At 32.6% G+C, this 13,458-nt stretch overlaps 1 protein-coding gene across 1 annotated transcript; it reads right to left on the minus strand.

Annotated features, from left to right (window-relative positions):
• Positions 1-3,603: 3,603 nt before the first annotated feature.
• LOC139839893 (plastidial pyruvate kinase 2) lies at positions 3,604-7,892 on the minus strand. The gene is made up of 12 exons (XM_071830097.1): positions 7,579-7,892; positions 7,007-7,294; positions 6,762-6,927; positions 6,539-6,673; positions 6,343-6,453; positions 6,145-6,233; positions 5,694-5,756; positions 5,083-5,258; positions 4,782-4,884; positions 4,542-4,690; positions 4,121-4,229; positions 3,604-3,949 (listed from the first exon to the last, which is right to left on the minus strand). The coding sequence occupies exons 1-12, from the start codon at positions 7,813-7,815 to the stop codon at positions 3,842-3,844; spliced, it is 1,734 nt and encodes a 577-aa protein (XP_071686198.1). The 5' UTR covers positions 7,816-7,892; the 3' UTR covers positions 3,604-3,841.
• Between the last annotated feature and the right edge of the window lie 5,566 nt (positions 7,893-13,458).

Below are 13,458 nucleotides of genomic sequence, written 5' to 3' on the forward strand. Positions count from 1 at the left end.
GGTTGGATTATTTTAAGTCGAATATGCCCCTTTTTATTAAGTCTGGTAATCTAAGAATTAGGGAACAGACACCCTAATTGACGCGAATCCTAAAGATAGATCTATCGGGCCCAACAAGCCCCATCCAAAGTACCGAATGTTTTAGTACTTCGAAATTTATATCATGTCCGAAGGAGGATCCCGGAATGATGGGGATATTATTATATATGCATATTGTTAATGTCGGTTACCAGGTGTTCAATCCATATGAATGATATTTTTGTCTCTATGCATGGGACGTATGTTTATGAGAAATGGAAATATGAAATCTTGTGGTCTATTAAAGTTATGAAATGATTATTTATGATAAACTAATGAACTCACCAACCTTTTGGTTGACACTTTAAAGCATGTTTATTCTCAGGTATGAAAGAAATCTTCCGCTGTGCATTTGCTCATATTAGAGACATTACTTGGAGTCATTCATGACATATTTCAAAAGACGTTGCATTCGAGTCGTCGAGTTCATCAAGATTAGTATTAAGTCAATTATAGTTAGATATATTATGAAATGTTATGCATGCCGTCAACTTTCGATGTAATGAAAGATTATCTTTTCAAAAACGAATGCAATGTTTGTAAAATGTATCATATAGAGGTCAAGTACCTCGCGATGTAATCAACTATTGTGAATCGTTTATAATCAATATGGACTTTGTCCAGATGGATTAGGACGGGTCCTTTCACCTTGGACCCCGCTTATCGGGGGCGATGCCCCCGAACCCCCGTCATAATCAAGATAAGTTCAAACAAGTGTGCACTCCACATAATCGTAAGTATATATGTCAAAGAACGTTACATATAGTTATCGTTTTGAAAACTTAAGTTAGTGGTCTCAAAGTATACTTATAACTCATTGTTGTTAGTTCACAATAAAATGTTAAACCATCCTTAAATCATGTTAAATATGTATAGATATGTACATATACATAATCGTATAATTATCGTGTGTTATATATAGTTCGTGATATCATCGGTCAAATTGGACGGTCAAACGTTGTGTGAAACTCTTTTCAAAAACATAAGTCTCAACAGTTTGGATTGCTTATCATGTTGGTAAGGTTTATTTTATGTAAATATTAATCTCATAAGTATAAAACGATCGAAAAAATCCGGGTCGTTACAGATTGTAATTTTGATGTGGGTGTTCCTGAGTGAAAAATAAATGAAAAGAAGTTACGTGGGTGTTCACGCCAAAAGAGACATGAAACTTTCAAATACTTTCAATTCCTTCTGATTTGTACAGATTGATATTGAGGTAATTTCCTCTCACTTTCTCTTCTTTTCCTTTTCTAATAAAACTAGAGAACACTTTTAAAATTAAATTTTCTTTCCCCTTCTTTTCAAATACTTTCTCTTCCACCCAAAATTGATCTTGGGAACACAGCCTTATTTTCCATTCCATTCTTCTCCACCAAAAAAAAAAAAAAAAAAAAAAAAAAAAAAAAAACCCTCGAGAATGCAGAGTTAAGTTTTGGGTAAAAATTACACCATTAGTTGACTTAGTTTGACTTTGGGTTTAAATGACCTACTAGGTAGTATTTTGCAAGCTACACTAAACAAGTTAACACTTTAGCAATTTTACACTCTGCACTAAACTGTTTTGGCAATATGCAATTTGCAAGTGCAATTTGCAAGCTGCACTAAACAGCTGCACTAAACAATTCGCAATCACAGTTTACCAAATGAGTTACAATGTCACTTAAATTTTTACCTCTTACAATGAACAATGAACAATGAACAATGAACAATGAACAAACATCATAGAATTGAAATAAAATACAATTCAGTATAACCATTTGTTGATTACATTAGATAACAAATGCAACTTCATAATCACATAACAAATGCATACCAAGTACATTACATAAAAATTGCAATCATCTAGCTACAAAACTAAAAATCCAATCATAACAAATTGAACCAAAATGATAAACAAAAGAATCTTCATCATCAAATCTCGACATTTAAAGCTTTTGACCACTGCTTCAAGCTTGTTCTTCGACTTCAACAAACCTCGTATAACAATAGCTACTCGATCACCCATGATGATCTGAAATTTAAAAAAAGAGAAACGATATGTGTTATTGGGAACCGATTTGAACTCGTAAATTAGGGTTTATAATTGGGGATTATTAATCGACGAAGATGAGATCAGCCATATGTTTTATATTGTACCAAATATTCAATATGACAAAATTACCCTCACATGTGCCACGCATGTGAGGAGTTAAACGGATACAAGTGACATACATTAAGGCCTGGTACCACTAGCGTAATACAATGAAACCCTAGGTACCATTGAAGAAAAAAATAAACATTATGTGCTATGGTGATAAAAAGAACAAACCACGGGTACTACTGACGTAATTTTTTCAAGGAAGTAACATTTGTACTTTATTGGAACTAGGAAGTGGCCGGTTAGCCCACTTCGTTGGGACGTACAAACAGAGTTTCGTACAAAAAAAAAAAAAAAAAAAAAAAAAAAAAACTAATGACAAAATAGGTGATTTCATCATGATGTAACCCAATTACTATTCCTAAGTGTTGGCTAATATACTTATTGTAAATGTAAATGAGAAGAATTGAAAGGTCAATTGGGTTATCTAGGGCTTATTTTGAATTGGGACAAGTAACGATTTTGATAGCCGGAGTGATACTCCGTAAATGATACGTACAGAAGAAGAAGATTGATTTTTTTTGTTTTGTTTAAAATTTCTTAATTTATATTAAAATGTACATAATGACATCATCAATGATGTCTGAATATTTTTCTTTTGTATTTTTTGTAAGCTTTGAAAATGTTTTTTTATGACATCACTATTTTAGAAATTTAAAAACTTATAGATAGATGTCGAAAGCTCTATTTCTATCTGAAACGCTACTTGAGTCAGCGTTTCTACTTGAGTCAGCGTTTCAGTACGACCATTCCCATCTAGGCGTGTCAGATCCACCCGTCAGATTACGTGGCAAAATTGACGGAAATTGACATTTTCTAATGGGACGTCAGTTAGGGGCGTCAGTGGGACTGGTAACGCAAATAAAAAATCGTCATTTTGTGTTTTGACCAATCAATGATTTTTTGCTTTTTAATAAATGTATATTAACTATTACTATTGTTAATTTATTTTTTCACACCCTATTTCCAATTAGATTTTACCACATCACCCTACCCAATATTTAACACAAAAACTGACATAACGGTTAAAAAATGTCAGAAACTGACATTGCCAAATCATAGTCAGATTGCATTTTTTGGCAAAAATGCGCGTGATATCATCGTCACGGTTAGAAATGGTCCAAGTAGCTTTTTCTCATCTCAAAAAGCTTAAAACTCCTCTTACAAAAGGAAGACATCGCTATGTATTCACTTATATAGTCAAATTCTTTGCGCTCTTCTGGGGTGAAAGAAGTATTGAAACCGAAAACAAAATATTCGATGAACATGAGTAATCATGTTGTGCAGGTTCTGCCCAATTTGAGTACTAGATAAAGTTGTTAATGCGTCAAGATTCTTAAATGTAACAATAAGAAACAATCAAAAACAACAAGAAATAATCACTCTAAGTCTGAAAAACTTGGTCCTGGTAGTTAAACAATAGAATCTATTATCTGATACATAATGACTACATAACCAATCAACATAATTTCAGCTTAAGTTAAAATTCCTAGCATAATACAGGAAATAATCTAGAGAAAAGCACGCAAGTCAGCCCCTAAAACTAATCACTCATGCTAATCGAATGACCAAAGATATAACCGTGACCGCATAACGTTCTTGTTAACCCGTCAATTATTGCGGTTACACCTTTCTGACCTGAATATTATGTGTTGATTGGAATCGCCAGATAGGCTGCCTGCCACTCTGAACAATAGCAACCTGCTCACCTTCCTTTACCATTCCCTGATTCTGCAAATCAAGAATTTTTTACTTTAAAAAAAGTTTATATATCTTATTATATTAATATAAATTGATCAAACAACATACATTTACTGATTTTAAGAGGGAAGAGTGTAAGCAGAACACCAATAAATACACAGTATATATATAAATAATATAATATATTACAGCAAATCTCACCTTTAACGTGCTGAGCGCATTTCCAAAAGTCTCCTCAGCATCATTAGTAAACTCCATGTAAATGGGGCATACTCCCTGATACAAAGCTAACTTTTGTTGTACCCTTTTGCTGCACAACAAGTGATTTATTCGACAATCAATATATGGGGGTATTTTGATGTGTCTTTTGAAAATCAATATGTGATACTACCTAATCACAATAAGATTATCAACTATTACATCATGTGTTGCAAGAGATAAAGTTTGGATATGATTCTATTGTTTGAGGTTGTAAAACCAGATGCTTAAGTGTTACAGTTTACTGATTCTTCAATTAAAAAACAGATCAACTCTGTATTCAAGATTTTATCTTCCAAATTCAACTTAATTATCCATAGAAATAAGCAGAACGAATTAAGTTTAGAAAGCTTCAAGGGCTTACTCATTAGTGAAGGCAAAGATGGTGCCAGTGGGTCGATAATGACTCAATAAAACGGCCATGAAGCCAGATCTAGTGAAGACTACAATTGAAGTTCCAAGAGTGTTGGACATTGATGTGGCATGGAATGCAAACATTTCGCTCATATGGTTCTGCAAGAAATAATCACATTAAAGATACATACACAATTGAGTATGACAAAATATAGAGCAAAAAGTATATGTGAAACAGTAGGCCATCAACCTTAAAGGCTTGACCAAGATTAGAGGGGGTGGCACCACCAACTATGCTCGCTTCAGTACGCAATGACACTGTATGCATTACTTTAACAGCTTTTAATGGAAACCTACAATGGCAAAAGATCAAGTTATGACCGTAATAAAACCAATATTGACCCATTCATAAGTAAATGGGTCGAAAATTCTACATCTAGTTATCGGCAATGACTAAATCATACATGACAACAAATATTCTGTATTTTGTCATGAACTTTTGATGTTACATTGCATATTTTATCGATTGAGAAAGTGATAGTTATGCTTACTTTCCATGAGCAGTTTCTCCAGAAAGCATAACTGCATCAGCACCTTCTCGAACAGCAATAGCAATGTCAGATACTTCTGCTCGGGTTGGTGTAGGATGCACGATCATGCTTTCGAGCATATTTGTTGCTACTATTACAGCTTTTCCCATGCTTCGGCATGTGTTGATTATCTCTTCCTAATCAAACCAATTAGATTAAGGTTCATGATCATTACAAGTAACTGAATAAACTAATGGGCTGCTTTTAACCAGCATAAGTGAAGGTGGAAGCTTCAACCCATTCAATTATGACTCGGGTTAAGAATTACCTCTATCTCTAACTGGTCTAGAATTGCAGCTATAAAATGCTAGCCAAAAACCATGCAATGTATACATTTACACATTAAAAGATTTTTATGTAGAGACTATATACCAATTTGATATAAGATAGTTTTTATGATCATATTTAAATATGCTTAATTACTGATGAATATTTTGAAAAAGAAAATGTTTCAGGAGAACCAGACCCAGGCCGGTTTAATCCATTTCGATAATTGCTCGTTCTGAGTCAAACCTTTTTTAGCCCAGCTCGTTTTCTCTTCCCTAGATATAATACAGACAAATAAATGATACCTGCAATAATGGAACCTCCTCGATAGGCAGCTCTGCACCAAGATCTCCTCTTGCAACCATTGCCTGATACAATTGAAGCAGCAAAATTATTATAATTATACTTATAACTAATAATTTACAAACACTGGTTTAAAAAAGCAAGAAATCCAAAAGGATCCATAAGTTTGTTTTGATCAACCAAGCAAGTTAAGCTTCGTGAAATCATGTCAAAAAAACCACTTCCTAGATAGAAGGAAAATCATATACACAACATTTAAACGATCTGAATTTCCCTATAGATATTGTAATTTACAAAATTCTCAACATAGTCGGTTCTCCATGTTGCTATCACATGTATGATTCAACCAAAATATTTGATTCTTCCATTGCCAACTTAAATCAAGACAGTCAGCAAAATATCCAATACATAAGGATTAAGGAGTGAAGTTAGAGAGAAGGGAAACATATTAACCCCATCCGATGCAGTGATAATTGATTGCAAGTTCGGTATTGAGTCTGCACTTTCAATTTTTGGAATCACTTGGATATCTGCACCACAGCCTGACAAAAGAGTAACAACATAAAAATAAGGTTTAAAGTTTAAACTAATGGTTTAAAGAGTAACAAGATACATCATTAATCTTATATACATTGACACCCTTAAGCTTACTTTTGAGGTAATTCTTTAACTCATGGATGACTTCTGCGTCCTTAACGAAAGAGACGGCATAAAAATCAACTCCATTGTCCACTCCAAACTTGATGTCATCCCAATCCTTTTCTGTTGAAAAAAAAAAAAGTTAGTAACTTTAAGAAAAAGTTGATATGCATGTATGAAGATGATTATTATGAATATTGAGTCGAACCAGTGATGGACGGTAGGGTTGCACTTTTTCCACGAACGTTCAAGTGACGTCTTGATTTGAGCTCTCCGCCATCCACAACTTCACATTTTACTGAATCTTCAGTCTTGGATTTTACCAACAACGACATCATACCACCTACAAGTTAACAAAAACTTGTGCATATAACATCCAAAAAATAGAACTTATAACATGTTAAATAACAAAGATCAAAACTTTAATATACCATCGACCAAAAGCATGTCGCCCGCTTCCACATCATTCACAAAATCATCATAGTTCACACTAACACAGTCTGCTGTCCCAACCCCCCTTTTTATGGTGAACGTAAATTCTTGGCCACTTTCTAAGTTAACTGGCTGCGGCAAGTCCCCACTCCTGACTTCAGGTCCCTGTCAACCATTTTTTAAAAAAAATTAAAAATAAAAATTGCAACACAAACATGTAAGCATAATAGATGATGAAGTATACCTTTGTATCAAGCATAATTGCGATAACGTTATCTTTGGATTGTGCGTTATATTCCTTAACAAGGTCAATAACTTTTTGATGGGACGCATGGTCTCCATGAGACATATTAAGTCTTGCTACATTCATCCCAGCTTCAGCCATCTTCCATATCATTTCTTTGGTGTCAGTGGAAGGACCAATTGTGCAAACAATTTTCGTTTTGCGTTTCACCAACGGTCTAGACCACATGCCTATCACATTATCACCCTGTTCTAAAGCATCTGGTGATTGATAATTCTGCTCTGCTATCTGATCATAAAACACAAATTAACATCATTTAATAAGTGACAAAGCATAGCCCACTCAATCAATCAATAACTTTACTACGTTACACAAAATCAAGGTTATAACTTACAAGTCACCACCCAAGTGTAGATTTGGGTTCATTTAGCCAATATGAGATTCGGCTAAAGTGTTACACACTACAGCTAATACGTAGGTAACCTTAATGGAATACAATAATAATTTGAATTTATAATTATATCATAGTTATATATAAAAAATTAATTCATAAATTGTGATAGAAAACAAACCTTGGGTAATATGTCTTCGGGTGTAACCGGAACAACCTGAACTTCTTGTTTTGTAGCAGTGATTTTAACAATACGCTGTTTGTTACTAATTGATTCATTGCTAGCACCAATTACAAATTGAGAAGCAAAACCAGCGTGATTGTGGTTATTAAGATTGGGTTTCATCTTTTCAATGTGTTGATTGTTTGAGGACGCAAATGAATTATAGGTTAATTTGGAAGCAAACATCTGAGCCATTGATTGATTGAATTCAGTTTTTTTTTAATCAGGAAGGGAGAAAGATAGCAGGGATGAGACTCTCTTCGATTGTATCGCTCAACGACTACAGCGGCTGAATAGCTAGCTGTTGTTTTATTACCTTGATTTTTTAAATATACCCCTGTACTAGTAACTTTTTACAAAATAGAGAAGAAAAAAACAATAAGTTTGAACATCAATCAATTTTTTAAATTGTTTTATAACCCTCAATACTCACATATAATAAACTGAATACAACGATTACGAACATTGATATGTTTACAACAACCATATGTCCATGTTGTATATTGTTCATGTTACATGTTAGATTAATTTAAACTACTATCAGTTTAGTTTGATTATGAGTATTATCTATTTATCTAATGGTCATTTTTAAGCTCATTTTCGCCTTTTGTGATTTGAGCATTTTTGTTATTATCATCGTACTATGATTAGAATGAGAGAAAAGGAGTCTGCCGGAGAGATACACGGATGGAGTAAAAAAAGAAAATTAAACCCACTATAGAGGCAAAACATAAAAAAATACATAAATTATTTTCGTGAACAGTATACTTAAAAGCGACAATTCCATCTATAATTTTTTTTTGACCCTCAACAGGATAATTCTACAAGCCAATAGTATATATTTTTCTGTAAAAACTGAAAAAAGAGTGAAAAAAATGTTGCCCGAGTATAGTATAGACATACCTTGACTAAATAGGACAAAAGTGCCATGAATACCTCTTATATAATTTTATGTAAATAATAATGATAGCTTCTATTATTGGTAATAACTATGTTAATTTGTTTAGGGGCATCGTTATAACCGGTATACATTTAAAAAGATATTATTTTTGAAAAATGCTATTGTTATAATTCAGTAGTTTATAACTACTTTTAGTGGTTTATTTCAATTATAATCTACTACAGAGTAATATTAGAGAAGAAAGAAGGAAGTATGAAATATTATTGAATGATTGTGCACTCAATATCCTTACAACTGATTGATATTTATAATACTAAAATTTTACTATACATCCGTGTCTTCAATGATATATGTTAGGTGAAACAGTAATGAAATTTGGATTCATGTGGAAATTGGCATCCACCTTCTTTGACTTTAGTATCATAACACTCCCCCTTGGATGTCAATTTATTTTCATTAGATATCAACTAGTACTGTCTCGTTAAAAACCTTGCTAAAGAAAACCCAGTGGGAAAAAAAACTTTAGCTAAGGGAAAAAGAGTGCAGTATAGAGTTGTCTCCCCCTCAAGTAGACATTGCTGAGCTGTTACATCTTTTGAACACGCCTCATTCCAATATTGTGAACATGCGTTCTGAAAATAGCAGTTGGAAGTGCTTTGGTTAAAAGATCGGCAGAGTTTTTGCTGGATTGAACATATCTCTTTTCAATCTGGTTGTCTTTGATGAGATCTTGAGTACATGAGAAGAATATGAGGTTTTCATCTGAAACTATATCATCTAAATCTTTTGTGTACAAGTTTAGCCCCTGTGATTTCTCTACAGTCTCCTTCATGATTTGCTCAAACCGTTGTTTCAATTCCTATTCCCTTTCAGTCTTTTTCTGAGCCTTACCAACATACCATTATTTTTCATCAAACTTATGACCGTTTAGACCGTCTATGGCTTTGGCGCCTCGTTAGTATTTATATTTTGTTCTGTTACTTTTGATACTCTTCTTTCATTTGTATTATGGAAGCTACATTATCTTCATATATAGTTGTTGGTAAAGATAGTTGTTGGTCTTTTATAGCGTTCTAGTCCACAAGAATCAATAATGATTTGTGTCATTGATCTCAAACAAACACATTTTCGAGTAGTTTCATATAATGCAATCACTTCGTCATGATTTGATGATGTTGCAACAAGTGTTTGTTTTAAGAAAACCATAATTTTGTGGTACCTCCATTTAGGAATACATATCGAGTTTGAGATTTATCTTTATGAGGATTTGATGAATGACATGCATATACATAATCAACCAAATCTTGTTTTGAAGCGTTAGAATAAAATAATCCTAAATAGTAGTTCCTCGAAGGTATCGAAATATGTGTTTGATCTCATTCCAGTGTCTTTTGGTAGGGCTGTGAGCTGAACCTTGCCAACAAATTAACTGCAAAATAAATGTCAGTTCTTGTACAATTTGTAAGATATATAAGAGCCCCAATTTCACTAAGATATGGAACTTCTAATCCAAGAAGATCTTCACGGGGATGAAATTGATCTGTGTCAATATTTAGTGATCTAACAATCATATGAGTACTTAATGATTTTGTCTTGTCCATATTAAAATGTTTTAAAATCTTTTCGGTATAAGTTGTTTGATATACAAGTAGGTCATTAGACATATGCTCAATTTGCAAACCAACGTAATACTTGGCTTTTCCAAGATTTTTCATTTCAAACTCTTTCTTTTGAAGTTGAATGGATTCATAGATTTCTTTATTTAAGATAATTGGCATAAATAACTACCATCACATATCCGAACATTTTTTTTTTTAATAAAAAATGTGCAAATAAGATTATTTGTATACCCTTTTCTTATCAAGTAATCAATTAATTAGTTATACCATTGTATCAACCCATATAAAAATCTTTGTGATTTAATGGAATACATTTCCTTGGATTTTGCATTAGATGTTTCTGATACCTTAAACCCTTCATAGATATTCATGTATATATCATTATCAAGTGATTCATTTAAATAAGTAGTAATAACATCCATGAGATGCATTTCTAAATTTTTAGAAACTGTTAGGCTGATTAAGTATCTAAAAGTAATTGCATCCATAACAGGAGAATAAGTTTTCCTCATAATCCATTCATGGTCTTTGAGAGAAATCTTGAGTTACAAGTCTAGCTTTATCTTATAACTTCATTTTTTCTCATTTCTTTTTCGGATAAAAATTCATGTTTTTATCTCATAACGTTTCACATCTTTAAAAGTGATAAAGATTGATCCGAAAATTTTTCTTTTATTGAGCGATTCTAATTCAGCTCGTATTGCTCCTATCCATTGAGTCCAATCATGTCTATTTTGACATGTAATGACAGATTTTGGTTCCAGATCATCATCTTTATTCATGATGTCATTGTAACATTATTTGAAAAATTCTCATCAATATTTGTCATTTCGTTTCGGTTCTATAATATTGCATATTTTATTGCAATTTCTGTATTTTATCATCAATATCCTCTGCAGAAGGAGTATTGATTTGTGGTTCCTTTTTGAACACTTTCTTTTGCCTCATTATCAGCTGATTTTCCTTTTCGAGGATTTTTATCTTTGGAACCAATTGGTCTTCCACGTTTCAGACGTGGCAAAGACTCATGAATGACATTATTACCAGCTTTTGGAATTTCAATTCTAGCTGAAGCATTTACTGTTGGTATATATGATTTAGTCACTCCTTTTTGTATCTGTAAATGCATTATTTTTTTTGAATTTTTGTTTCGCATTCTTTTGTGCTAGTATCAAGATACCTTAATTGATGTTCACATCATGAAACATCATTTTTTTTCATTTCTCCCCCTAATCTAGGGAACAATTTTTCATTAAAATGACAATCAGCAAAAACGTGCTGTAAAAACATCACCCTTCATGGATTCAATATATCTTATGATTGAAGATGTTTCATATCTAACATATATTTCAATCCTTCTTTGAGGAACCATTTGTTGTGGTGGTGCAATTAAAAAAACACTGCACAACCAAATGTTCTAAGATGGAAAAAATTTGGCTCTCGACCAAAATTAAGTTGGTAATGGAGAATATTTATGACTTGCACTTGGTTTAATGCGAATTAATATCGCATCATGTAAATTTACATGTCCCCGTATAAATTTTGAGAGTTTTGTACTCATTACCAATTGTCTAGTTATTAGCTGCAAGCGTTTATCTATTGATTCAGCTAAACCAATTTTGTGTATGCACATGAGCAACTGGATGTTCAACAACAATCCCTGTAGACATATAATAATCATTAAATGTTTGAAATGTTAACTCACCAGCATTATCAAGTTTCATCCTTTTAATGGTGTAATCAGAATAATGTGTTCTCAATTTAATAATTTGTGCAAGAAACTTTGCAAATGCCATATTACGGCTTGATAACACACAAACATGAGACCATCCGCTAGATGCGTCTATTAGAATCATGAAATATCAAAATGGTCCACATGATGGATGAATTGGTCCATATATATAACCTTGAGTTCTTTCAAGAAACATTGGTGATTCTTTCTCAATATTCTTTTCATTAATCACCATATGTGCTTTTCATTAATCACCATATGTGCTTTTTTATTAATAACAATATGCGTTTTTCATCATATATCCTTTTCACCATATGTGCTTTTAATCATATGCGCTGCGCTTTTCATCATATGCGCTTTTCATCATATGCGCTTTTAACCATATGCGCTGCGCTTTTAATCATATGCGCTGCGCTTTTAATCATATGCGCTGCGCTTTTCATCATATGCGCTTTACATCATATGCGCTTTTAATCATATGCGCTGCACTTTTCATCATATGCGCTTTTAATCATATGCTCTGCGCTTTTAATCATATGCGCTGCGCTTTTCATCATATGCGCTTTTCATCATATGCGCTTTTTATCATATGCGCTGCGCTTTTCATCATATGTGCTTTTCGGTGCTACATAGGTATTTCTCATTTCCGGTTATCATTGACTGATAATCATATCCATTATAATATATATCAGAGAAACTTAACAACTTTCTTTTTGATTTGAGAAAAAACAAGACTTTATTTATCAGAAAATTCGTACCATCTGGTAACATGAATTTTGCCTTTCTCGTTCATTTTATCAAGTTTGCAATACCTGATATAGTATTTATAATTCCTTCATTTGATTTAAATCAATGAAATATTTCTTAGATTTGATCATAGTGTGTGTGTGTGTATGTTACCACTATCTGCAATACATAGGTCTTTACCATTTAATTGATGTTGTATTTCAGCAGGATTCATACTAAAACTTCAAATAAGATAAGCAAATAATGAGTTATATTTCAGCAAGATAATCAAATTATATTACCTGCAAACAAGTTACAATCTGGAGTATATAAAAGATAACACTTAATAAACATATGCGTTATGGTCTAAAACCATTTATTTATGAGTGATACATAACAAGCTAGACATCTTAGAAAATTCAAACCATTCAAGTCTCAAGGTAGCTCAGGGTTTATTTAATCGAGATTTTTCAACAGATTCACTCTTGTTTTCTTTTCTTTTGTGACTTATTTGTAGAGATAAACAAAATGTTCGTGTATTCAAGAAATACTAGACTGATGAACCATGTTACCAGATCATTAATAAGAATCTCCGGGATTCTTATAAGAGCGTCTACTAACATCTTCAATTTTATTCTTTCATGGATCACCGTTATTTCTTGATAATTAATATCGTATCTATCTTTGAGTATTTTCCATAATACACTTGGATCTTCGATCATATAATATGTAGATTCTAAGGACTCGTCAATATGTTTGCTAAGAAAAATACTTGCTATTGCTTTCTCTTATTCGGAACAATTGTTATTTTCATTCAGGGTTTCTAAAATACCGATTGATTCGAGATGTTTTTCTACATT

The sequence above is a fragment of the Rutidosis leptorrhynchoides genome, chromosome 4 (assembly GCF_046630445.1).
Source record: "Rutidosis leptorrhynchoides isolate AG116_Rl617_1_P2 chromosome 4, CSIRO_AGI_Rlap_v1, whole genome shotgun sequence".
NCBI classification, from domain to species: domain Eukaryota; kingdom Viridiplantae; phylum Streptophyta; class Magnoliopsida; order Asterales; family Asteraceae; genus Rutidosis; species Rutidosis leptorrhynchoides.